Raw genomic sequence first — 26,838 nt, forward strand, 5'->3', positions numbered from 1 at the left:
TATAAAAAGGATGGCCTACTCTGAGACAAGCTCAGCAAATGTGCACAAACGTGGGTCATGTGCTTAATCACCACCACTGACGGCGGCATTTGAATGGATGATATCTCTGCAGCAGTACCTGCACCCGTAGCAGCAGAGGCAACATAGAAGAAGTAGCCCAAGGGTGTTCACATACTCATTAGTATCCTGATTATGTATGTTTGAATTTTATTGGATTGTGGTTAAGTTCATGCAAATATCATATCCTGGTTTCAGAAACCTGAATAAGCCCCAGTTTTCAGAAGTATGCAAGACGGGTACCCTGAATGAAACCACGATACTGCATGTAACCACATTATCCAAGTTTCTGATCACTGCCCGCCATGTGTGCACTGCAGGTGCATCATAATAGTTATTCAGTGAACTTAAAGGGATAGTTCAGGTGTTTTGAAGTGAGGTTGTATGACGTACTTATCCATAGTCAGTGTATTTGCCTACAGTAGATGATGGCGGTCGGCATACCCCCAGTTTGGAGAAACAGACAGTGATGTGTCGACAATCAACACTGATGAAGTAAAGGCAAAAACCACGCTAGTTATGTTCTCACTGGCTCTGGCTGGTAGCCCAGTTTAAATTTATGTACAGAAAAAAAGATGAGCAGAATTGTCCATTAACCTATACAAGTAAAATACTATATTCTTTCTGTCAAGTACATTTTTATACTCATACCATGTATACCTTTAAAAATACAAATATGTACCCTAACTGTGAACCCAGGTCTCTGTAGTGGTGGATACGAGTTTCATCCCCCTTCTCTACAGGGATGCTCCACTCGCTGTGCCACCTTACCTGACTGTAGATTTGATTGTTAAGAAAATAACATTGTGATAATACATGAAGTGTTAGAGATATGCTGACTAGCTTTGTAACATACTGACAATGTGTGTCACCCCAATAATCCTTTCGATATTGAGAAACCCCTTCCGAAACTTGCATTCGATTACCTCGTGTACTGGAAGATCTCTAGCGTCGTTTTTATTTTTTGTTCTTATAAATTACTTTATACTACGACTGTTAATCGATTAAAATATTTAATGTGATTAATCGCATGATTGTCCATAGTTAATCGCGATTAATTGCACATTTTTTTCTGTTCAAAATGTACCTTAAAGGGAGATTTGTCAAGTATTTAATACTCATCAACATGGGAGTGGGCAAATATGCTTGCTTTATGCAAATGTGTGTATATATTTATTATTGGTAATTTATTACCAACACAAAACAATGACATATATTGTCCAGAAACCCTCACAGGTACTGCATTTAGCATAAAGAAAATGCTCAAATCTTAACATGGCAAACTCAAGCCGAACAGGCGACAATAGCTGTCAGTGTGTCAGTGTGCTGACTTGATTATGCCCCAAACTGCATGTGATTATCATAAAGTGGGCATGTCTGTAAAGGGGAGACTCGTGGGTACCCATAGAACCCATTTTCATTCACATATCTTGAGGTCAAAGGTCAAGGGACCCCTTTGAAAATGGTCTACTATGACATGGTTGGTACCAATGGATTCCTTAGGTTTTGTAGTTTCATATGATACCAGTATCTTCATTCCAACTTTAAAACTGAGCCTGCTACAACCTTAAAAGTTGCAAGTTGCGTTAATGCGATAAAGAAATTAGTGCCGATAAAACAAATTTGCGTTATTATCGCGTTAACTTAGACAACCATACTACCTTTATGATGAACTCCTGCTATATTTCCTTTTTTCCACAGTGTATGAAAAGGGGAAGATCAGCAGCTACCCTGACAAGATGTATAAACCCTGTACACGGGGGTGATGGGAAACCACTGGAGATTTCAATTATCAGGCTTCTTGAGAGGGTCGCACTCCCATCTCCTCTTCAAACGGAAACAAGGCTCATGCACTGCCTCATATAGCCCTTAGGGGAGCATGGGATTCACTTAAGAGTGACAAAGGACAGGGGTTACTTGGAGTCTGTCTATCAAGAAGAACTGTTGCGTCATAAAACAAGCAAGTGTCATAGAGTGAGCAGAAATAATTTCTGTTAAGTGGCAAATTATAAAAGCAGGGTTTGATCAATAGTTTTAAGACAGATCCTCTCAGGGGAACAGGTGCATCGGTCAAAATCAAAGCACCGTTAAAAAATGCTGTGAATGAAAGACAATGTGAGGAAAAAAAACAAGAAATAAGAAAGTGTAAGCAATTTTGATAGAGCATTTATCAACCAGCAGAGTCACAACAGCTGTTAATATTTCACTCTTTATCTATACTGTCTTAAAAAAAAAAAAGATTGATCATAACGAGCAACTTTCTCTGTCTGGAAAGGCCTCTTCAGACCTAAAACTTGTAATGTCAATGTGTCTGTCATCCACAGATCATTGAACGTGGGACCTCTTTGCTCATGGCAAATTGTGAACCTTGTTATAAGGTTGCACATTGACATTCAGGCTTTTGAGGAGTGTTCAGGAGTCAATGGCACGATTAAACAGCAGAGCCCAGCCCACAGCACTGCAACATGTGATTCAGCACATTTTAACAACATGGTAAAAACCACATTCCCCCTAGTGTCACGATATGCACCAACCTTCTTCTAATTCAAGTGTTCTGAGAGATAACTAGACTTCTGCACCACCAAAAACAAGACTCGGTCAAAACCGAATATATGGCTGGACCATATATGGTCAGTATGTGAATTTGTGGCTAAATTGTTACACAAATAGTCAGTGGTCATGTCTATCATGTTTTGTGAACAGTTTTTCCAACTTATATCTTAATGTTTGATTGAAAGACAACTTATAATTAAGCAAATGACATTCAGTAATAGTAAATGGTTACATTTACTAGTCATTATACAATTCATACAAGGTGAAAAGGTATTAGCATGACATACAGTATACAAGGTTAAACGTATTTCTTTTTTTATTAAAGCTTGTGTATCAAAAGCATTCATCATATAAGTGGTGTGTAACAATATGTACATACTTCGCGAAAGTTTATGTCATCACTGACGTTGTTGCTGCCGTATTTATTCCTAGATAGAGTGTTAATGGAGCAGCTACAATGTTAGCTTAGTCTTGCAGTGATCGATCCAAACTCCATTCAGAAAACAAGCATTTTAAAAGTTGTTTGCTTGTCGTCTTGCGGACAGACCCGACAAAGCATAAATTCAGTCTTTTTACTAATCAGCATCATTATGTAGTTATTTCGGCACACTTTTGATCCGTTTACAACAACGTCGCTGCCGTATTTATGCCTAGATGACGTTATGTTGAGTGTTGATTGAGTATCTACAATGTTAGCATAGCCTGCCATTGATCGATCCGAACTCCGTTCAGAAAACAAACATTTTAAAATGTAAAACAACATTTTAAGGACACCGGAGGACACAGAGGCACATGATTTTTTTTCAGATTACATGTCTCATGCACTACTGTCAGGATATTTTATAAAAAATAACCTAATCCTATTTGCTCCAATTCTACCTACTGCTGCTTTAAGATCATGTTGATCTTGTACAAGTCAATGTGCCTGTTTCCTCACCTCATCAATTATGCAAACTGGTTTACATAATGTAGAACTTCTATATTTTTCACACATATAGCTAAATCCAAACAAACTGAAAGGACACAAGGTCATCTACAGTTATGTTTGAGTCTGAGGCTCCTATAATTGCCCTAAACTTTGGATGCATCAGTTCATAAAGTCAAATAAACAAACTCACTGTGGTCTCAAACGGTAATCAATCACTATTACAGCTAATACACACCAAGAAAATCGTTTTAGCTTGGTGGTTTCACAGTCGAGCCTCGAGGCAAGGCTGGTGGAGGAGAGAATCTCCTATCTCTAGCACCATCACAAACCATCCTCACCCTCTTCACAGGCAACATAATTCACCTCCAGGAGGTTTAACTCTGCACAAAGGGGGTGGTACAGTCAGGGTGGGGCGTTGACCCAAAACCAGGCAGGGCACATGAATTTCACACATATAGCTAAATCCAAACAAACTGATAGGACACAAGGTCATCTACAGTTATGTTTGAGTCTGAGGCTCCTATAATTGCCCTAAACTTTGGATGCATCAGTTCATAAAGTCAAATGAACAAACTCACTGTGGTCTCAAACGGTAATCAATCACTATTACAGCTAATACACACCAAGAAAATCGTTTTAGCTTGGTGGTTTCACAGTCGCGCCTCCAGGCACCATCACAAACCATCCTCACCCTCTTCACAGGCAACATAATTCACCTCCAGGAGGTTTAACTTTGCACAAAGGGGGTGGTACAGTCAGGGTGGGGCGTTGACCCAAAACCAGGCTGGGCACATGAATCCACTGTTGTCACATTCCATGTTATTATTGTTAACTAAATGATAGTGAAACAAAACTGCAAGGCACCACGAAATCAGTAAACATAAGCATCCGAATAGCATCATTTAGCAAGTAGAGCATCCACAAAAGGGGAAGCATTAGCCGTCATGTTGGAAACGTCATTTTAACTTCCTAGCTACCGGCTTATTTGGGCTAGGCTTTCAACTAGCTAACATCCTCACAGTCTCCTCTGTGGTAGATGAAGATGTGGTTGCTTCGGCCTTGTCCACTGCTCAGACTGAGCTGTCAGAAGCAGGCGAGGCGTTGACAGCAGCGTCACAGGCTGACTAGCTGTTAGCATTAGCCTGCTAGCCAATAACTGCTCATTAGGTTCATATTTTGCTTAGCAAGCTAGCCACAACACCTGTAATAGCGTTACAAGCAGTCAGTGGATGTATTTAGCCACGTGTAGACAACACTGGAGATGGTTTGTTATCGATAAGCATCTCGCTACTAGTAGCATGCTACTAGCTAATGTTAGCATGCTAACGTCGCTGTGTATTACATGATCACTGGCAGTCAGCAGAGAGCTAGCTAGCTATCCAGAGATAATATCAGCCTTACCTGCAGGATAAAAGCGTTTCTCGGGTAGATCCAAGTGTACTTGATGTGTGAGACACCGCTTCAGTGAGTATTTAAAGACACATTTCAAACGACAATCCTTCACATTAACGAGAACCGCTCCTGTCGCTCAGCGTGGTTGCTAACGTTACAGCTGGCTCCGCCCCTTTCCGGTTAAAAAAACACGCATCACCCTCATCCGTCCTCATCCTACTGTGAACATTACATTACATCTTTACATTTATCCTCATCCGTCCTCATCCCACTGTGAACATTACATTACATCTTTACATCTATCCTCATCCGTCCTCATCCCACTGTGAACATTACATTACATTACATCTATCCTCATCCATCCCACTGTAAACATTACATTACATCTTTACATTTATCCTCATCCATCCTACTGTGAACATTACATTACATCTTTACATTTATCCTCATCCGTCCTACTGTAAACATTACATTACATCTTTACATTTATCCTCATCCGTCCTCATCCTACTGTGAACATTACATTACATCTTTACATTTATCCTCATCCGTCCTCATCCCACTGTGAACATTACATTACATCTTTACATTTATCCTCATCCGTCCTCATCCTACTGTGAACATTACATTACATCTTTACATCTATCCTCATCCGTCCTCATCCCACTGTGAACATTACATTACATTACATCTATCCTCATCCATCCCACTGTAAACATTACATTACATCTTTACATTTATCCTCATCCATCCTACTGTGAACATTACATTACATCTTTACATTTATCCTCATCCGTCCTACTGTAAACATTACATTACATCTTTACATTTATCCTCATCCGTCCTCATCCTACTGTAAACATTACATTACGTCTTTACATTTATCCTCATCCGTCCTCATCCTACTGTGAACATTACATTACATCTTTACATTTATCCTCATCCGTCCTCATCCCACTGTGAACATTACATTACATCTTTACATTTATCCTCATCCGTCCTCATCCCACTGTGAACATTACATTACATTACATCTATCCTCATCCATCCCACTGTAAACATTACATTACATCTTTACATTTATCCTCATCCATCCTACTGTGAACATTACATTACATCTTTACATTTATCCTCATCCGTCCTACTGTAAACATTACATTACATCTTTACATTTATCCTCATCCGTCCTCATCCTACTGTAAACATTACATTACGTCTTTACATTTATCCTCATCCGTCCTCATCCTACTGTGAACATTACATTACATCTTTACATTTATCCTCATCCGTCCCACTGTAAACATTACATTACATCTTTACATTTATCCTCATCCGTCCTCATCCCACTGTGAACATTACATTACATTACATCTATCCTCATCCATCCCACTGTAAACATTACATTACATCTTTACATTTATCCTCATCCATCCTACTGTGAACATTACATTACATCTTTACATTTATCCTCATCCGTCCTACTGTAAACATTACATTACATCTTTACATTTATCCTCATCCATCCTACTGTGAACATTACATTACATCTTTACATTTATCCTCATCCGTCCTACTGTAAACATTACATTACATCTTTACATTTATCCTCATCCGTCCTCATCCTACTGTAAACATTACATTACGTCTTTACATTTATCCTCATCCGTCCTCATCCTACTGTGAACATTACATTACATCTTTACATTTATCCTCATCCGTCCCACTGTAAACATTACATTACATCTTTACATTTATCCTCATCCATCCCACTGTAAACATTACATTACATCTTTACATTTATCCTCATCCATCCTCATCCTACTGTAAACATTACATTACATCTTTACATTTATCCTCATCCATCCTACTGTGAACATTACACTATATCTTTACATGTATCCCTCCCCATCCCATCCCACTGTAAATAGCCCACTGTAAACATTGCATTACATCTTTACATTTATCCTCATCCATCCCACTGTAAACATTACATTACATCTTTACATTTATCCTCATCCGTCCCACTGTAAACATTACATTACATCTTTACATTTATCCTCATCCATCCCACTGTAAACATTACACTATATCTTTACATGTATCCCTCCCCATCCCATCCCACTGTAAATATCCCACTGTAAACATTACATTACATCTTTACATTTATCCTCATCCATCCCACTGTGAACATTACACTATATCATTACAGTTAATCCCTCCCCATCCCACTGTAAACATTACACTAGATCTATACATTTATCCTCCTCATCCCACTGTCAACATTACATCTTTACATTTATCCCTCCCCATCCCACTGTAAACATCCCACTGTAAACATTACACTAGATCTATACATTTATCCTCCTCATCCCACTGTCAACATGACATCTTTACATTTATCCCTCCCATCCCACTGTAAACATTGCACTGTAAACATTACACTAGATCTTTACATGTATCCCTCCCCTCCCTACTGTAAACATTGCACTAGATCTTTACATTTATCCCTCCCCATCCCACTGTAAACATTACACTAGATCTTTACATTTATCCCTCCCGATCCCACTGTAAACATTACACTAGATCTTTACATGTATCCCTCCCCATCCCACTGTAAACATTACATTAGATCTTTACATTTATGCCTTTTATATTTTTACAGCATCACATTTCTAATAGTATCACAATGAGCAAAATATTAGCAACAATTAATTAGCTTAAAATGTTGACACCGAAATTAATGATCATGCGTAGCAGATGTGTATTGTGTAACGTTATTGTAGGCTATGTGTATGTGACTGAAATAGCCTAGAGGTTCTGTAAAATGTAAAAAATACTTATTATATTAAGAATTAGTAGGCTGGGGGGAAAAAAAGTGGTGATGAAAATAATAAAGGCAACAACTCACAGTAAAGTTTACCCATCCCAAGCGCCATCTAGTGTCTTTTTTGTAAAGATTTGTTTACTGAAACTAAATTATGCTGAATTTACAGTGCAATTGCAATATTTATGTACATAAACATTTCCATTTGTGCATGAAAAAAAAAGAAATTTACATGTAGAAAAAAAGGGGTAATTATAAACATAATACTGATACATCAACATATATTAAAGTAAAATAGTTATAACGACATCTAAATGACAGAAACGTGGTGAAACGCGATGTGATAATAAGTAAAATATTTGACTTTTTAGAGTAAATATTATGGAATAGAAAGTTAAAGATAGTAGATAATAAGTCGAAATAAGATAAGATAAGATAGGATATTCCTTTATTAGTCCCGCAGTGGGGAAATTTGCAGTGTACAGCAGTAAAGGGGATAGTGCAAAAAACAAGATGAATCAGCTAACACAGTAAAAAAAAGGGCTAAACAAAATGTAACAAAATATGAACCATTTAAATAAAAGGAAGTATAATAATAGGAGCAGTATATACAGTATTGACAATAAACAGACTATTAACAAAATTGCACAAGTGGAAATGATATTGCACAGTGAGAATGAATGAAATGTTGACTTTTAAAAAATAATTATGAAAGACTAGGTCAAAAGTTTGAGATAGAAAGTCAAAAATGTTTTAGTAATTAGTATCACATACTTTTGACTCACCAAGAGCTTATTTATTTATTTTTGATCAATTAACAGTTCTTCTTTTTTTCTTGGTGGAAAGTGGCCTCTATGTTCATGGAAGTAATAAAAGGGACAATCGAGGCTCTCGGAATTTATCAGAATCAGATCAGAATCCTGTTTATTGCCAGGTGTAAGAGGTATACACTAGGAATTTGCTTTGGTTTTGTTGGTGCAAGTAAGCAGTATAATAACAAAATAATAGATAAAAACGTTAGAATTAAAAAATTGAAATTCTACCAATATACAATATACAAAATAAGCTATAAACAAAAATAAACATGATATAAACAGATAGTGCAAATATTGACGTAGTGCAAACATGCATAATGTATGCATGATGTGAATTATATGGTCATGTAATAAAAGCCTCCATCAGCAGTGTATTTGACAGTAAAAACCTGACATGAATGTATTTGTAATACCCAGAGAAAGCCAAGAGGGGGCGCTGAAACTCCTTAAAACATGACAAGGAGCAATGCCTTTATTTTGAAAGGTATGCTAGATGGGCGCTGAGCTCGAGTCCTTCACTCGGCAGCAGCTGAGGTCAACCGAGGAGGAGGCACCGGAGGAAACCGGGAGGCTACGGAGGCTACGGAGGACACCTCTACAAGTCACGGTAACTATGTTAATACCTTCAGTTTGTCCCGACCAGTCAGAAAGTAATCCACCGTGTTGATGAGTTGATTTGATAGACTGTTTAATTGAAGCCAGTTTAACAGACGTAGCTAACGCTGCTAGCCGTTATTAGCGTTGTTAGCTAGAGCAGTTAGCATTAGCTGCTCAGCCCCCCAAGGCCTATAGAAGGAGGCTGAGACACGCGTCATCAATATGTCATAGCATTGTGTTACCACACATGCGCAGTAAAATCTGGTCTGCACTCTGGTTACACTGCGCATGCGTCATAAACCTCACCCCCAAGACCGATGTCCGCCCGTGTCCTCACCTCCGTCACATAGGCCTTGGCTCAGCCAGGCCAATAACAGAGGAGTGCTATCATTTTCCAACCATGTGCTAATGTGATTAACCTGACTGTTTCAGAGCTAGAGGGTGCTGCTTGTATTCATGTTTTATCCCTCAAAACATTATTTGAAACTTGACAGTAATTGCTGATTATATGATTGGGAGATGTTTTTTGTTTTTGTGCTAATGAATGAAAGCTATAACTTTGGATATTTCAGCCTTCAAGTAGCATTTAAAGCAAAATTAAGAGGGATTTTAAATAAGTTAAAATATAATAGAGTGATTTAAAATACAATACCATAACATACAAGTTGACTTAAACAGAATAGACAAGAAATAACAGTGATACCTTTTCCCAAATTGAATAAAGGAAATAAATGTACTGTAGAGCAGTGATGTAACATTATCTGCTCTCTTATTAATGTCTATCAAGTTCAAAAGAAACTGTGTAACTAGTCTGAGTCTTGATTTACTAGATTGCTAGTGGCTTAATGCAGACAGGACCTGAAGTAAACTTGTCAGTAGTATATCCATATTTTTAGGCACTCTATCTATGCTTTGCTTGTAAACCATCCCTGCAGATGTGATATGTCATTCATGTTTACAAAATGCAAATCAATCAGCATTTGAAGAGACTCAAAACCTCACCTAATGAGCATATTAAATGATTGACACAAAAAACCCACATTTGGCAGGGTAAGACTCAAATGGGATAATCATCCATGCGATGAGTCTCCTGTCATGTTTAATTGGATGTTGCGTGTTGTCTTGTCAGCTGGATACACAGCGGCTTAGAAGATGTGGTCCTATAGTGAGAGACTTTGTTGAGACGAAGCAATACTATGTTTGCAGAAAGATAAAGCCTCTAATTTCCTCACAGACAGCCACTTTGTACAGGAACGTGTATGATGCAAAGTAAGGCTTTAAATACCTTTGGTGGGTGTGCTGGTAGTCCTTTAGATAAGTGAATGACTCACACATTTGACAATCTGTCAGTTCTTTCATGATAGTTTTCATGCAGTAATTAATAATGTTTTAAAGGAGCAGTGTGTAGGATTTAGTGGCATCAAGCATTGAGGTTGCAGAATGTAACCAACTGAATACTAGGGATGTGACTGAGGACATTTTCCCACCGGTTAATAAACCTGTGACAACACAGGTGTTACCGATTACTCTGGACATTTTACAAGAAAAGATGACGGTCAATATGTGTAGAGCGCTTACTTTGATCTTTTTAACGTCGGGTGGCTGTGTGTCTGGCCTCTCCGGCGGGGACGCAGGTTTCCAGCCGGCGCTGCTCCGCTGCGCACACCGGCTGTGACCGCTCCGTCCTCCTCGCGGCAATTAACGTTATAGTTCCCTTATAGCGTTTGGTTTAATTCTGAAATATTTTTTTTTTCAAATAGGCGCTTTTGCTTTTTGCCTCATCACCAAATCCTCCGCCATCGTCTTGTCTGTCAACTATCTCTTGTCCCGTGTGTGAAATCTGACTCATGGTACTCTGAGCTGAGACTCCATACAGAGCAGACACTTTCACTTTCAGATTGTAGCGTTTGTCGTCCGACTATGTATTTATAACACGGCGTTGATACGCGAAAATGAACTAAATTGGTTTTATTTCTGTTTTTTAAAAAAAAAGCAAAACCACGGTGGGGGCGGTGGGTACATAATGTAATCGGTGTGTGCCCGACCACCGTGTAACACTGGTAACACCGACTACCACGGCAAGCCTACTGAATACACCTCCTCTCACCCATCCCTTTCCAAGGGTGTCAAAGAACTATGGTGGCCTTTAGGTAACGTAAAAACATGAAAGGCTCTCTCTAGAGCCAGTGTTTGGTTTGTCCATTCTGGGCTGCTGTAGAGCCCAGAATGGGCAACATGGCGGACTCCATAGAGGACCCGCTCCCTATGTTGATATGAAGGCTAACAAAAACACAAGAATTCTTAGTTTCAGGTGATTATACACTAATTAAAACATAGTTATATATATTAAATTCCATTTCTGCTAATAGATCCCCCAAAATGTTACACATTGTTCCTTTAATAAAACATCTAAGTGGTTGATTAGCCCTACTCTACTCAGGTTAGGCCAGCAATGCTACTTGCACACAACTGTTTGTGAGAGGATTTATGTAATAACGTCATTATATCCCCTCCTGAGCCTCCAAGGTTAAATCCTTGCGTGTCATGTCCCCACAGCTCCAACGGCAGAACGGCGATGACGATAAGAGAGTTGCCAAGTCATGGATAGATCGCCACAATGACACATGAGACCCTCACAAGCTCCCAGCTGTCTGTCAAGGCGGCTGCCCTGCGCATGGTCGACCTACCGCTGTCCGTGTACGCCTCTCTGGCACAGGTGAGGCTGTTTGAAAGTGGTGGGGGTTTGTCAACTGCTTTGTTATAGAGGGGTTCCTACTGTTTTCCATATCTGCGTCATGAGAGGCGAGGTTGTTGAGGGTACGGTTGCACTATGTCAGATTTTTCTCCTTTTCTTAACTGTATTGCAAACATTGTCTGTGTTTCTGTATCATTTGTTTAGTCTTAATATAAATTGTTGGACCAAAATATAGCTTTTTTTTTTACTAGTTATTAATAATTAAGAAAATATCTATCTGTTTCTTGTACAAGAAACACAGGGAGAGTATCATAAAACTCATAAGGAGGGACTTAGTATTTGCTGTAACACTTACAATACCATTTCATTTCCCCACAAAATACAATTATTTTTTGACATTTCCAAAAATATGTGAGTGACCTGCATAAAAAGATCCACTCTGTCTCCAACATGGCTGATATCTATTGAACTTTTTTTCTTTACTTTACTGCCATATTTTTGAATCATATTTCCCCCCGTATGGCTAGAACAGTTTACTGTAACATAAAACATAAATTAAAGCCCTACCAGGATATTATGCTCCAAAATCTCATATAGTATCTGGACTCTAGGGCTGTCCTCGACCAAAGAACTTCTTAGTCGACTAATCGATTAGTATATTTAATCGACAGATCTGTAAAACTGAGTTTCTCCACAAAGACTCACACAAAAGCACCGCTTTGTATCTTGTGTTTACCAGAGATGTGCTCATAAGTTTCCTGGAAATAAGTCATTATGCATGAAAAAAAGCATAAAAAATGACTAATCGACAAAAGAAATCTTAGTCGACTAAGACCAAAATGTTGATTAGTCGACTAATCGACTAAGAGGGGGCAGCCCTAATGATGTAAAAATCATTATTCCCTATCAGTCAAAATAATTGCAATTAAATATTTGTTCAAATTCGTTAAGCCCTAATTTATACTTAGCAAATACACACATAAAGTACAAATTAAAATGGCTTATTTATAAAAATGCACAAAAAGAAGACGCACACTAAAAAGTCCTCAATTACTGTAACGTGACCTGTAATAAATTACTGTCACCTTTGCATGTGAATATTTTGTTGTTTCTTGGTGTGTGCGTGCATGCGTGCGTGCGCGAGCGCGCGCGCGCGCGTGCGTGCCTGCGTGGCCAGAGTCACATAGCAGATCTGATATCATTAAGAATCTGGTAGAGCACGTCTGACATGTGCTCCTCTTAGGAACAAGAACAACTGCAGGCCTTTAGCACCTTTTCAATCATCCCATCCCTTTAGTGACTTTACAACAAAAGGTCAATATTATTGCTGTTGTCATAGCTCCGAACTGTGTGTTTATGTAATCATCAGTTGTTGTTTCAGTGTGGCTAATCTCCCTGGTTGTTCAGTGTTTCTATCTATAGACAGAGGAGGGGGTACTGTATGCACGCTATCTGAGAATGATTCTTTAAAATCTAGATGACAGGCTGGTAGCTGATTGTCAGTGCTGCCTGTTATGTCATCAGTAGAGTTACAGTATTCATCCTCAGATGAACTTTCATCGGACAATATGTTCAAGTGTTGCAGTTGACATTATCTGACAATCTCAGTTACAGAATTTCAAGGATGAATCCAACTTTGGACGTTGGACACTATATACCATTGACCTCTGATATTCATTGGATACCCCGTGTTGCTGTAGACCGCAGTTGTCTCTGCCTCTGTTGTGTTTAACGAGCAAGTTTCTGCATTTCAAAACATTTCTCACACAATGCTTAAAGCAGCAGTGGGTACAATTGAAGCAAATATGATTTTAGAAAGTTATTTTTATAAAACGGTCACTATATCCTGACAGTAGTGCATGAGACAGGTTATCGGACAAAAATCATGTGCCTCTGTGTCCTCCGGTGTCCTCCGGTGTCGGGTACTCCTAATGGCATCTGCAAGATTTCACAGACCGGAGGAAAACAACCAATCAGAGCTGATCTGGAGTCTGCCATCCAGCTGCCGTTTATGAGAGCCACGAGTCAATCACTTGTGAACTCCAACCAAACGGTCAAACTAGGCAGCGCTGATCAAATATGAATCAACATTCTGTTACTGTAATGCCTATTTCTCTCCTCAAATGTTTTTCAGAAACATCATGTAGTTTATGAAAAGATTGTGACTCGGCCGCCATGTTGAGCACCGCCCACCAGCCGGAGCAAGCTTTCTCATTTTACAGCTAAACAGTACACTACAAGATGTTTCTGAAAACATTTGAGGAGAGAAATAGGCATTACAGTAACAGAATATTGATTAATATTTGAACAGCGCTGCCTAGTTTGACCCTTTGATCAGACTTTGCGAGTGATTGACAGCTGCCTCCGTTGAATGAACAGCCAAAAGGAACGCTCTCTCTCTGAAATGACCTGTGATTGGCCAAAGTCTCCCGTCACAATCTTTTAAAGCCTGAAAACAGAGCCATGAGGAGGTGCAGAAGTCTAGTTATCTTTCAGAACACTTGAATTACAATATGCTGAAAGGTTATTATGGAATCTTTGCCCAACGATGCCAAAAATATACTGCCCACTGAAGGTTTAATGCAAAGCAGCCGTGCATACATACCTAGTGCTATGGTTGGTATTGAGATTCGATTTGGAATCTTTTTAGGGCTGCAACTACAGATTATTTTCATTTTTGATTACTCTGTCGATTATTTTCTTGATTAATTGATTAGTTGTTTGGTCTATAAAATGTCAGAAAATGGTGAAAAATCAGTGTTTCCCAAAGCCCCAGATGACGTCCTCAAATGTCTTGTTTTGTCCATAACTCAAAGACATTCAGTTTACTGTCATAGAGGAGTAAAGAAACCAGAACATATTGACACTTAAGAAGCTGGAATCAAAGAATTTACACTTTCTTTTCTTAAAAAACTACTCAAACTGATTAATCAATTATCAAAATAGTTTCCGATTAATTTCATAGTTGACAACTGATCGATTAATTGTTGCAGCTCTAGATCTTTTGAGTTTGAATTTAATAATTGTCTAACTCCCACAGTCAGTAAAAGGGATGTGATAATTAAATAACGAGGTGTGAAGCTACAGAAAAACATGAGCTTTTTTTTTTTTTTTTGACTAACCAAATAGAGAAGAAACCAGTGTGCTGCTCAGGCTTCTTTTTAAGATGCATAAACATTTAACTTCAGTTGTTTCTCCCTCTACCCGTCCTCCAGGTGAGTGTCAGCGCAGGCACCAAGAAGCTGGTGGCGGCCACGGCCTTCGGTGCCGTCTCGCTCCTCTTCCTCGCTCGCCGCTTCCAGAGGAGGAAGGGCAGAAAGAAGGCTCAGTGGGAGCAGGCTGGCTTTGAGTTCATCCCCCTGGCCTCAGCGGAGAACGGTAAAACCTCCTCTCCCTCTGGGATCTCCGTGTAGTACGTTAGCCCAGATAGTGGTTTGTGATGTAATCAGATTGACTACTACTGTGTTACCTTGAACTGTAAACAGCAAGCTCCAGATAAATGCTTTACCTCATTTAATCTCACGTTAGAAGATTTACCACTGATTAGAGTCGCAAAGACAAATTAACAGAAATGCAGGATTAAATGGAGTCAAATGAGCAGTTGGCCAGGGCAAAGTTCACAAAGAGTATGTTTACAAAGCTAATTCTGTTTCTACATCAGTTAATGTAAGACTCATGCTAATGGGTAATGATGGGATTTAATAAACTCTTGATAATGCTAGAATGTGACCCAGGTGGTAATTAACATACAATACAGCATGTACATTTGAATAAATGATGACAGAGGTAGACTCTTGACTGTTGTCCCCGCTGGTACACTCTCCAAAGCAAATCTCTACAAACTGTGTATGAATCTAAAAAAAAATGAGCCTGAGCTGGAAACAGTTTTTTGCAAACCAGCTCTCAGCAGCAGGTGAGCCACAAAGTCAATCATTTAAAGAGGATGGAAGTGATTCCAACACATTAGCAACTAGGGCAAAATTCCCATAAAATGTTCGTTTCAGTCGCTTGTCAAATTGGCGAACGTGGTTTATCCATTGTGTAATCCTGCTACATGCTCATGCCGTGTGATCACTGTATTCTGATCTTATCTCTTTAAACATTATCTCTGAACTGTCATCTTTATCTCTCCCAGATAACACCAGTCAAAACATCACTCTCTCCCTCAACTCCAAGAACGGCTTCTCCTCTGGTCTGCTTCTCAATGCAGGAGACTACAGGAAGCTGTCCGGGTCTCTGCTGAGCCTGGCCTCGGTAAGACACAGGCAGAGTTTTAATGTAAACAGTATTATGTTGTTATTAGGGCTGTCAATCGATTACAATATTGAACCGCGATTAATCGTATGATTGTGCATTGTTAATCGCAAATGAATTGCATTTTTTTGTATCAGTTCAAAATGTACCTTAAGGGGAAATTTGTCAAGTATTTAATACTCTTATCAACATGGGAGTGGGCACATATGATTGGGTTATGCAAATGTATATATATATTTATTATTGGAAATCAATTAACAACCCAAAACAATGACATATGTTGTCCAGAAACCCTCATTTTCTTTCACATATCTTGAGGTCAGAGGTCAGGGGACCCCTTTGAAAATGGCCATGACAGTTTTTCCTCACCAAAATTTTGCGTAAGTTTGGAGCGTTATTTAACCTCCTTCACGACACGCTAGTGTGACATGGTTCCAATGGATTCCTGGTTAGGTTTTCTAGTTTCATATGATGCCAGCATCTTCACTCTAGCTTTAAAACTGAGGGCCCAGGTTCTTCACATTAAAAGCAGTCTAAAGGCTGATAAAGGAAACCAAAAAAAGTCACGGAAGGTCTCATTTTTTAGGTTTGGTTACAACCTGTTCACACATTGGCAAAAAAACAAACAATTTATACATGTAAAAAGTTACCTACAGTCCCTTTTAATGCTAAATGATGAAATAAGTAGGTGATCAAATAAAGTTTATTATTTGGCATATGCTCTGTAGATTGGGCTGATTATATAGGACGATCCAGTGTGAACCAGAAAACTTGTACATGTGATCGGCAGTTAATTAGAAATATTTGTAGTTTCACCACAGCTTTTCTAGACTCATGAAAACACAACAGAAATGCTGAGTCGGTAGGGTTGGCCTGCATTGTATTTGTGATGTTTCCACTGCTGGAAGCCTAACTATGTTCTTCCGCTGTGTCTTTGCAGGTAAAAAGCATGAACTCATCCAGCGGCAGCACCTGCGCAAATGAATCCAGCTGTTGGGACAGAGCGGGGGAAGCTGATATCTGCAGTGTGGTCAACTTACCTGTGACCACTCCTGAGAACCTGTACCTCATGGGTAAAGAAACGTGCACACATTACGTCACCTCACTGTGTTTGTAATAAGGAGACTGGAACACACAATAAATGAGCTGATATAATGTTTTTTAGTTTTGCTTTGTTTCAAAATGGAGCTTTTGAGTTGTGATTGTCTCGGGAGACTCTGAGTTTATGTGTGTGTGTTTGTGCAGGTATGGATTTATTCGAGGAGGCTCTACGGCGGTGGGAGGAAGCGCTGACATTCAGGAGCAGGCAGGGCGACGACGATGCCAGCTGTGCATCCGTCAAAACGGGAGCTGGAGACGCCATCGCTGAGCAGAGCATGGAGGTGAACACACACACCGTGATATTTAAAACCAATTCAACACATTTAATCTATTCTAATGTCACACATCAGCAGGAATAGAGCTGAAGGAAGTGCCATTTTTTTCTAGTTCTACAACTATCGATTATTTTAGTAATCAAATATTCTACCGATTTATTCCATCAATTAATCAGATAAAAAAATACTTTTGCTTTATTAAGGAGAAATATACAAAAGAGAAAAATAAGATGGGTTTCTTAAAATGAACAAGATTTTTTTCATTACTTAATTTGGATAAAATAATATTATCTGTCAAAACTAAACCCATTTAGTGCATTTAAGTGTCATATTACATTCTGGGTTTTAAATAAAAAAAATTCTGAAAAGCAAACAAATAATTAAATAAATACTAATTTCAAATTACTTTAAAAAAGGTACGCATCTTATGGACTACTCCTATAAATATATTATAACTTTAACTGATCGAACTGTGATTGTGTGTTCCTATTCAAAATTTATATTAATTAATTAATTAATATTCAGGATCTTGCTCGCTGTGCGCTCTCGCAAAGAATTTGATTGATGATTTTTTTGTAATCGAATTACTGGAGTTCCTAGAGGAATCGTTTCAACCCTAATTTTGTCTTATAAAATTACTCCTGACAACCTGTAAATAGTTTATACAGACTTTAACTTGTTCTACAAATAAATAAAATAATTGGACAGCATCTTCCTCAGCTTGAGACCAAAGAGTCGGTGTATTGATTCAAGCCCTGCCAGCATTTTCTGAACTGTGTGTGTACTCTGTAATCCTTTTATACCCGGAAGGTAGAGAGGAGTATACTGCCCACAAACGCTGCACTCCAGGTCACATATATGAATAATCAGTACTCTCAACCCACCGTTGTGTCACACAGTTTGGATTGTGTAACGGCTAACTTTTTGGCTCTCCAACCACTATTAGTGCGGGTCAAATAGTTAATCTTGGGCACCCAAACATGCGTCTAGTTTGCTGCTCAAGTCTTCTGTCGAGGATATCCCCGTCTCAGTCCTAGAAAGCTTTTTAAGAATCGTCACAGGGGATAATTAAACTGAAAGATATCCTGGCTTGGTAATAATAAACATATCAGACAAACACAATTAAATAATGCATTGGAAACTTATATTAAAGGAAAGAAAATAATACAAATAGTAATAAATAAAAAATATAATACAGAATAAATAAAAATGAAATTAATTTAAAAAAAAAGAAATTTGAAGTGAAATATTATGCACTCATTTCTACAGGTTCAGGTAATGTACATGTGATGGGCTAGGAGCTTTCCTGGTCTGTAAGTTGAGTTCGACTTTCCTAGCATTTAAGACTAGTTGAATTTTTGTGTCTTTGTGTTCAGGACGTCATCAGTGCAGAGTTCATCCACAGGCTCAAGTCTCTGCTGCAGAGGGCCTACAGCCTCCAGGAGGAGTTTGAGGGAGTGTTGTGCATGTCGGAGCCCTCGTCCCACAGCAACAGCCAGGGTGAGTCACTCTTACAACATTATGTAATTTCCACGATCAATACCCTATTCTGCAACACATTACAATGACTATTCTCCATCGCAGATAAAATGGCAGACATTCTGTCCAGAGAGGAGCTGGACGACGCCTGTCTGAGAGACAGCAACAGCATCGCCTCCACCGACTCATTTGTGTCTGCTGCTGAGGTGAGAAACGCTCTCATCATCAGGCTGTAAATAAGCAAAGGCCGATAAATGCCAAAACAATGAATTAGTCATCTTAAATACATCTCAGCAACTCTTTACCTTTTTGTCAGTCGTCTACAAAAGACCATCTCAGACTTTTAGAGAAGCTTTCATTAAGCAAAGTCCACATTTGGTGGAAATAATCATAAGAAATAACACTCATAACATGATATATTGAATGTCATGATATGTATCGTTTCGCCAATACACAGCCCTACTCAGATGTGGTTACAAAACAGAAGATATTATCTTTTCATCTTTCCCTCACACAGCATTCTTATGCATATTAATGCAGATTATGATCAAAACACGAGGTGAAAAGAGCGATTCACTAAGAGAGTATTGTATTGATGTTTTGATACTATTCAATGTGTTGCTACAACTGAAAATGGGACATCTCATTGTCTTGCAAAATAATCTAATATCAGTTAGAAATAATCATGTAGGTGTCACTTGCTAATAATAAGGTAGAATATTGGTGTAGTGAACAGTAGTGTAATAAACAAGATGCTTCAGGTGAGCACCTGCAACAAGCAAACGTCTAGATCTCAAACCGTCTGAGGCATCAAATCCCAGCAGGAGTTTGATTCAAGTAGCTGTGATCTTCCAGTCCGTTCACCAGCCGGCGTGTTTACCTGCACTCAGCTTATCTGCTTAAGTCACTGTGGGGGCTCGAGCTGCGTATCCGCTGCTACCGGAGCACTTGACCCACTAAGTACAGAAATAAAGTGGTTGTTAAGAATTTGTTTACTGAAGCTAAATTCCTGGAAATGTTCAGATAAAGGACTTCACCTTCGATTAAGTAAATGCATCTTTAAAAATGCATAAAAGCTTTAAATGAAGGCATTTAAGCCCTCAAACCTGTTTAACCACTTACAGACCAGTGAGTGAAGACAGACAGACCAGTGAGTGAAGAGAGACGAGTCAAACTGGGTCACTCGTGCTTATAAATAGACATTCAACATTCTTCGGTATACAACAAACAGCTCGCTGTTACTCTGCAGCTGTTTTAGCTTTAAATTTCACGCACCACAACAACATGGAGAGAGATCTCTGTCTGGTCGGGAAAACGGCCCAGTTTATGAACTAATAACGGCCGGGGTAAAGTCCAGAGGTCAGATGTGACTTAGGAAGTTAACACTGTGTTCCAGGACAACCTGTATTTATTCTAGGTGGGACATGAGACCAGGTTGACCTCAATGTTCAGCACCAGTCACCTTGATTAGAATCTTTACACGCATCTTTCCTTTTATTGTCTTTAACATAATGTTGAGTTTAGCTGTCTGAAAAAAAAATACAACAGTGAATAAAGAATTATTGTGGGAGCAAACAAACTGTGGATGCCTGGATATTTCCTTGTCAAGCACTTGTTAAAGAGTTTTATTTTGGATGTGTGTACCTCTTCTTCCTCAAAGGTTTTGGTGTCAGAATCCAAAAGCTTTCTGTTTTTGCATGCATACAGAAGGATCTACAGCATTATTATTATTATTATTATTATTATTATTATTGGCAGCCAGAGGGTTTACAGAAGACAATTACTAATAATTTACTTGCGTCTATTAATCACACATTTACTTATCTGTTCAAAATGTACCTTAAAGATCATGTATTTAATACTCTTATCAACATGGGAGTGGGCAAATATGCTTTTTTTTGCAAATGTATGTATATATTTATTATTGGAAATCAATTAACAACACAAAACAATGACATTTATTGTCCAGAAACCCATAGAACCCATTTTCATTCACATATCTGGAGGTCAGGGGTCAAGGGACCCCTTTGAAAATGGCCATGTCCGTTTTTCCTTGCTAAAATGTTGAGTAAGTTTTGAGCGTTATTTAGCCTCCTTCCCAACGAGCTGGTATGACATGGTTGGTACCAATGGATTCCTTAGGTTTTTCTAATTTCATATGATGCCAGTATCTTCACTCTAGCTTTAAAACCTCCGAAAGATCGAGTTGCGTTAAAGAAACTAGTGCCGTTGAAACAAATTTGTGGTAACGCGTTATTATCGCATGAATTTTGACAGCTCTAACAGTTATACATCACAATAAAATCAAGTGCATTCAGGAAAGAAACAAACAAACAAGCAAAAAACAAGCAAAAAAAGAACTAAAACCATCCAGGTTCAAATCACTTTCCATTAGATTCATCAAGATAGCCATCTCTATTAGCCAAGGGAATCTTTTCCTTTTACTTTTCCTTTACACTTAAAAATAAATAAATTCAATAATAGCAATGGAGGTATGAAAAAAAATCACTTTATTTGTTATATTGTTAACTTGTTTTACCTGACATTTCTCATGTTTTAAAGTGTATATTAATACAATTTCCAGATGAAAATATATTGGGTTCCCTCCCCATTGCTAGCCATATTTCATATGAATTGCTGGTACCAAACACAACTATGTACAGCACAAGATGACTGGGGGGAATGGCAGTAAAGTCTTTGGGGTCTGGACCTACTGCATTATTAATAAGGAGCAGGAATGAGGATTGAAATGATCATTATTTACTCCATAATCATCTTTCTCTCTACCCCTGCTGCGTGTCTCTGTAACAGCTGTCGGAGCACCGGGAGCTGAGGAGCGTCCTCGCTCTGGGTCATCACCTTTTCTACGAAGAGGCGCTGCAGATGGCCGAGGATGGCGACATCTCCTGCAGGGTGCTGCGGTAATTAAACTCATTTCGTGGAACACACATGAAACACAGAGAACCTACATTCCTGGAGCGCGCTGTGTGGAGTTCATTAGTTTGTCTGCCAACGTTTGAATCAGGTTTTTTTTTTTTATTTTCATCGTCAGGACTGAGATGCTCGAGTGTCTCGGGGACATTGATTTCCTGGCCAAGTTGCACTGTGTGCGTCAGGCATGTCAGGTACAGTAAAAACCTCACGAATTGTCATCATGATAACATAAATGAAGGGAAACCCATGTGATAAGTTGTTTCCAGATTGTGTTTTTTAGCTTTTTTATTGGTGTATCGTATAAACATAATTAATATTCATACGGCTAAAACAACCAGGAAGGTATAAAAATATTAAATTTATAGAAATGTGTGACCTTACTGAATAAAATGCATGTTAATGTCACAGATGGGAACCATTTAACTCACTCATTTAAAGCCACCATGTGTAGAATTATAGTTTTCAACTTTAAAGTAAAAAAGGATCCGTTTGATTAAAATGTTTTTGTTTTTTTTTCTCCAGCTCATTTTGTGCGAGAGAACGACGCGGCTGTTTCTAGCCGACACGGGAAAGAAAATACTGTCTTCCATTATTGTTAAAGCACAGAAGGTGAGACTGAAGCCATGACTAGTGTATAAGAAGATCGTCAATGACTGCTTCCCTTCCTAAATGTTGTTATCGTTTGGTTTTTCAGAGCCCAAAGAGATTCGAGGAAGAGTTTGAGGAGATGATTTCCTTCCTGGAGCACACGGAGCACTGGGAGAACACAGAGGTGGAGCTGGCCACGCGAGGGGTACGAGTGCTGCGCTACCGAATTATTAAACTCCTCTACAACCTGTCTGATCACAAAATGCTACCAACAGCAGTGGATGGCCTCTCTTCTTTTTTTTAAACTATAATGTTTCCTACTGACCCTCACCAGGTGAAGCACTTGAACTTCTACGATATCGTGCTGGACTTCATCCTGATGGACTCATTCGAGGACCTGGAGAATCCACCCATCTCCATCCAGAACGTGATCAACAACCGCTGGCTCAACAGCTCCTTCAAGGAGACGGTGAGTAAAACACACAAGCACACTTCAACGGATCACTGGCAGCAGAGTAGAGGGGATCAGACATGACAATGCATTATGTTATACTTCTTAAATTATTTTACCACCATAACTTGTAATTCTGAAAATTAAATTGTAAACAGAAGTGGACATCTTACAGAACAGTAATACTTCCAGACACGGCTGTTGATTGTGTACAGCATGTGCATAAATATTGATGATGTCAGTTTGAAAATGTCAAATATAGAGATTAATACTGTATGTTTTTCCACATGTTTCTGAGACTTTGTAGTTTCCTGTATCATGCTTTTTATTTTTAAGTTGGTGCATTTCATTTTTGACTATTTGGGCTTTTCATAAATGATTTAACCTGCTTGTATTTCACAGGCGGTGGCATCTAGTTGTTGGTCAGTGATGAAGCAGAAGAGACAGCACATGAAGGTACACCTCCAACAAAACGTTCAAAATTTATTGTTTGTACAATGTCTTCAGAGATCAGCCTCAATGCTTTATCTACTTTTATCTCAGGTCATTAGGGCTGGAAACACCAAATAACCACGATGTTAGGACGGTTCCTTCAGTAACCTATCCACTCTTTTATGTCTCAGGTGTCGGACGGCTTCATCGCTCATTTCTACGCCGTGTGTGAACAGATCAGCCCCGTCCTGGCCTGGGGCTTCCTGGGGCCCAAGAGCTCCCTGCATGACTTCTGCTGCTTCTTCAAGGTCGGTCTCAGCACCAGAACATAACGTGATCAATAAGAAATAAAACAGTAGTCAGATATTTAAATAATAATAATATACAATAATATTATATATAATATAATAATATATTATATAATTATATATACAAAGAGGGCACACAAAATCATACTAATAAATAAAACAGAGGAAAAACTGTAGCCATGTTTTTGTGTCTAAGTGATTGATGGGGACAACCACAAATTGGTGTCCTTATTCGTCAGTTAGACACAAAAACATGGAAACACTGGGTCCACGTTGAAAAATAATGAAGCCACTCCAAGACTCATTAGTATGCAAGATATCAGATACTTTCTTTAATAGCTCCGACACAAAAATGACCAATCACTTAACATACCAGTATGCTAGAAAGACTTAGCAATTAACCTGCAGGTAATGTTATTAATATACCTTAAATAGGACAAAATGCAGAGGCAGCTCATCTCTCAAACTCTCTCAATGCATTTCACAGTACCAGTGAATAACCAAGTCCCGCTCAAGGAGAAGTCTCGTTGTGATATCTGAATATCCGTATACTCTGGCTCTGACCAATTTCCGAATTTGTTGTCCCTGTTAGTCAGTTAGACACAAAACCATGGGAAAATAGGGTCCAGGTTGAAAAATACCCAAGTTACCCTTTAAGCACCCGTCCTAAAAGTGTCCTCTCTTCTCCTTCAGGATCAGGTGCTGTACTTCCTGAAGGACATTTTTGACCTGGACAAAGTGCGCTACTCTTCAGTGGAGAGTCTAGCGGAGGACATGCTCTGTCTGCTGCACCGGCGCTCTGAACTGTTGGTGGCGTACCTGGGAGCCGACTCCCTGCGGCACGTCAACGGCTGCGGCTCCCCTCCGGTGCAGCTGCTGCCCAGCGCCCTGCTGGAGGCTCGGGTGTAGTGAGAGACGGGGGGACTAAAAGTATCCTAACAGACCCGCGTCATCAAAACACCACATGATGGAAACGTCAGCATTTATTCAACGGTGAGTTCACACCAACCGTTGCACAAAACGGCTCATTCAAGAAAACACCGTTTCACCGCAGTCTGACGCGCACTCATCACATCTCCCATCATGCTTTGTGCTCTGTATCTGAGGATAAAACTGTACCAACTGTCTTGCCTTCACACTTGATCATTACCTCCAGTGTGGCCTCGTCTTTCACTGTGCCACATTAGTTTTAAAATATCATGGCAATAATATTTAAACTTGCTGTGAGACATTTGACAGTAGTAGATATATTCCGCTGTGTAAATTAAAGGCATATTTATTGCTGTTAAAGAGCAATTTGTGTGAAGAAAAAGGGTATTTTACAGTATTTATTTTACTATAAAGTTGCAGGATTTATTTTTTAGAAGTTGTAGTTGTAGACTGTATGCATCAATGTTGATAATAAACTTTATCATAGAGATTTATTAGATGTATTTCCACATCCTTCTGAACATCAACAATGCAAAACCATTAAATGTACTTAGTTTTTGTTACAAGCACACGTTGCACAGGGAAATAGAGTATGAAAAATGTGTCGGAGTCATTACATGTAGTTTACTTAAAAGCAGCAGAGACACAATATTTAAATGAAGCAGCCTACAAGGCCTTTAATCCCATCCTACAGTCAGCTACAGGAAATAAGATTATATATATATCACTATTACATAATCCTGCAGCTGCTCAACAACACGCAAGAAGCCTTACTGTCAATGCACATATTCAAGCCTTGTCTTCATCACTGAATGTCGGTCTTAACACTACAATATATTATCGTCTGCTCTGCTGATCAGTCACTGCCATGTATAGAACACAACATGAAGCTTAGAGCAACAGTTACTGCAGGAAGAAATAAACCTGCGATGAAGAGTTCATGTTCCAAAAATGCTAGATATAGATTTTAGGAGTGATTCACATTGTTGGTTGTCATTTGCAGAATTTTCCTCTTAAAAGGATAGATTCATGTTTTTTCAGGTCTGTGAACTACGAAAGAGTAACTGGTCACTGTGGTCGTTCCTTCTGGTAATATCTGAAGTTCAGCTGAAACTAATGTGAGGCTGCAACAGTCTGAGTCATATCCAGTTAGATTCAAGTCTTTTAGTTTGAAATTCCCTTGGACGGTGTTTACTTTAGAGTTGGTTTAATAGTTTTAGATGGTAATGTTTTTTTTTTGGTTTTTTTAAATAGATAAAACAAGACATTTGAACATGTCATTATGGGCTTGAGTAACTTGTGCTGACCAAATTGAGAAAATAAAAGGCAGATTAATCAATAATGGAAGTTAGTTCAATGCTGAACTACAGTGGAGTATACTTGCAAACCGTCACGATTTTCCCGCGAGACTCGTTTCGCATTGCCTTCTCCCAGTTTCCTCCCGGGTTCACAACTCTCCCGATTTATGACAACTTTTCACCCCTTTTCTTTGTCTCAACCTGTTTCTGGCACTGTAGAGTGTGTAAAAGCCATAAGCCCTACTGTTTCCACTCGGACAATACAGCTACACCAAATTTTGTTTTCTGGGGGAAGAGAGCTACTCTCGGTTTGAGCTGCACTTAGTGCACTTCAGTGTGTGAGAAAATAAGGAAATGGAGAGTATAAGGAAGAAATAGACCTACTCAAGCATAAAACTGCTGTTGCAGTGTACTTTATAATTATTTTTTGCAGTTTTCATTCTTTAAAAGTTTAAAAGAAATCACATTTTCCGGGGGGGGGGGGGGGGGGCTCTCTTTAGTTTCCAAATCCCCTCTATTTTTGAGGTCTAAAGGTTGGCTTGTATGCAGTGGAGATAATAGCACATTAAAAAGGACTGAACTTCTGCTCTGTCCAACTCAGACTGCTGAAGCCTCATTAACTTTTAGATGTCTTTTTAAAACAGAATCCATTTCTTTAATGGCATTATGAAGGGATCTTTTCAAAGCCAGTATTAACAGGAGGAATGATGGATCAAGAAGTTTGAATGTACATTTGACTATTAGAGTATTGTTTCAAGACTGAAAGAAAAATGTTAAACTATCCTTTAAGGTGGATTTTATTTTGTCAACACGGGGAGAAAATTTTACATTTGTGAGATGTTTGTTTTTGTGTATAAATTAAGCAAATAAAGACTGATGAGAATGTATTGGTCGTGTTTTTCTTCCCAAATTTTTATCTACAGTGTA

General features: G+C 38.9%; 2 protein-coding genes across 4 annotated transcripts in view; one reads left to right on the forward strand and one right to left on the reverse strand.

Annotated features, from left to right (window-relative positions):
• Positions 1-5,118, reverse strand: part of usp33 (ubiquitin specific peptidase 33) — a 30,302-nt gene extending 25,184 nt beyond the window's left edge. For 2 of the 3 annotated variants that reach the window (XM_037786291.1, XM_037786290.1), the window contains exon 1: positions 4,940-5,117. The gene's annotated coding sequence lies outside the window, so the exon portion shown is untranslated. Of the gene's footprint in view, positions 1-4,939 lie in introns of all 3 variants that reach the window. The other variant, XM_037786293.1, reaches the window with a different exon arrangement.
• Positions 5,119-9,034: 3,916 nt separating this feature from the next.
• miga1 (mitoguardin 1) lies at positions 9,035-26,798 on the forward strand. The gene is made up of 16 exons (XM_037788402.1): positions 9,035-9,176; positions 11,723-11,882; positions 15,077-15,239; positions 15,997-16,115; positions 17,056-17,188; positions 17,361-17,497; positions 18,868-18,991; positions 19,076-19,176; positions 21,782-21,891; positions 22,023-22,095; positions 22,427-22,513; positions 22,599-22,697; positions 22,827-22,961; positions 23,346-23,399; positions 23,567-23,683; positions 24,377-26,798. The coding sequence occupies exons 2-16, from the start codon at positions 11,784-11,786 to the stop codon at positions 24,590-24,592; spliced, it is 1,767 nt and encodes a 588-aa protein (XP_037644330.1). The 5' UTR covers positions 9,035-9,176; positions 11,723-11,783; the 3' UTR covers positions 24,593-26,798.
• Positions 26,799-26,838: the final 40 nt, after the last annotated feature.

This window comes from Sebastes umbrosus, chromosome 12 (assembly GCF_015220745.1).
Source record: "Sebastes umbrosus isolate fSebUmb1 chromosome 12, fSebUmb1.pri, whole genome shotgun sequence".
Classification (NCBI taxonomy): domain Eukaryota; kingdom Metazoa; phylum Chordata; class Actinopteri; order Perciformes; family Sebastidae; genus Sebastes; species Sebastes umbrosus.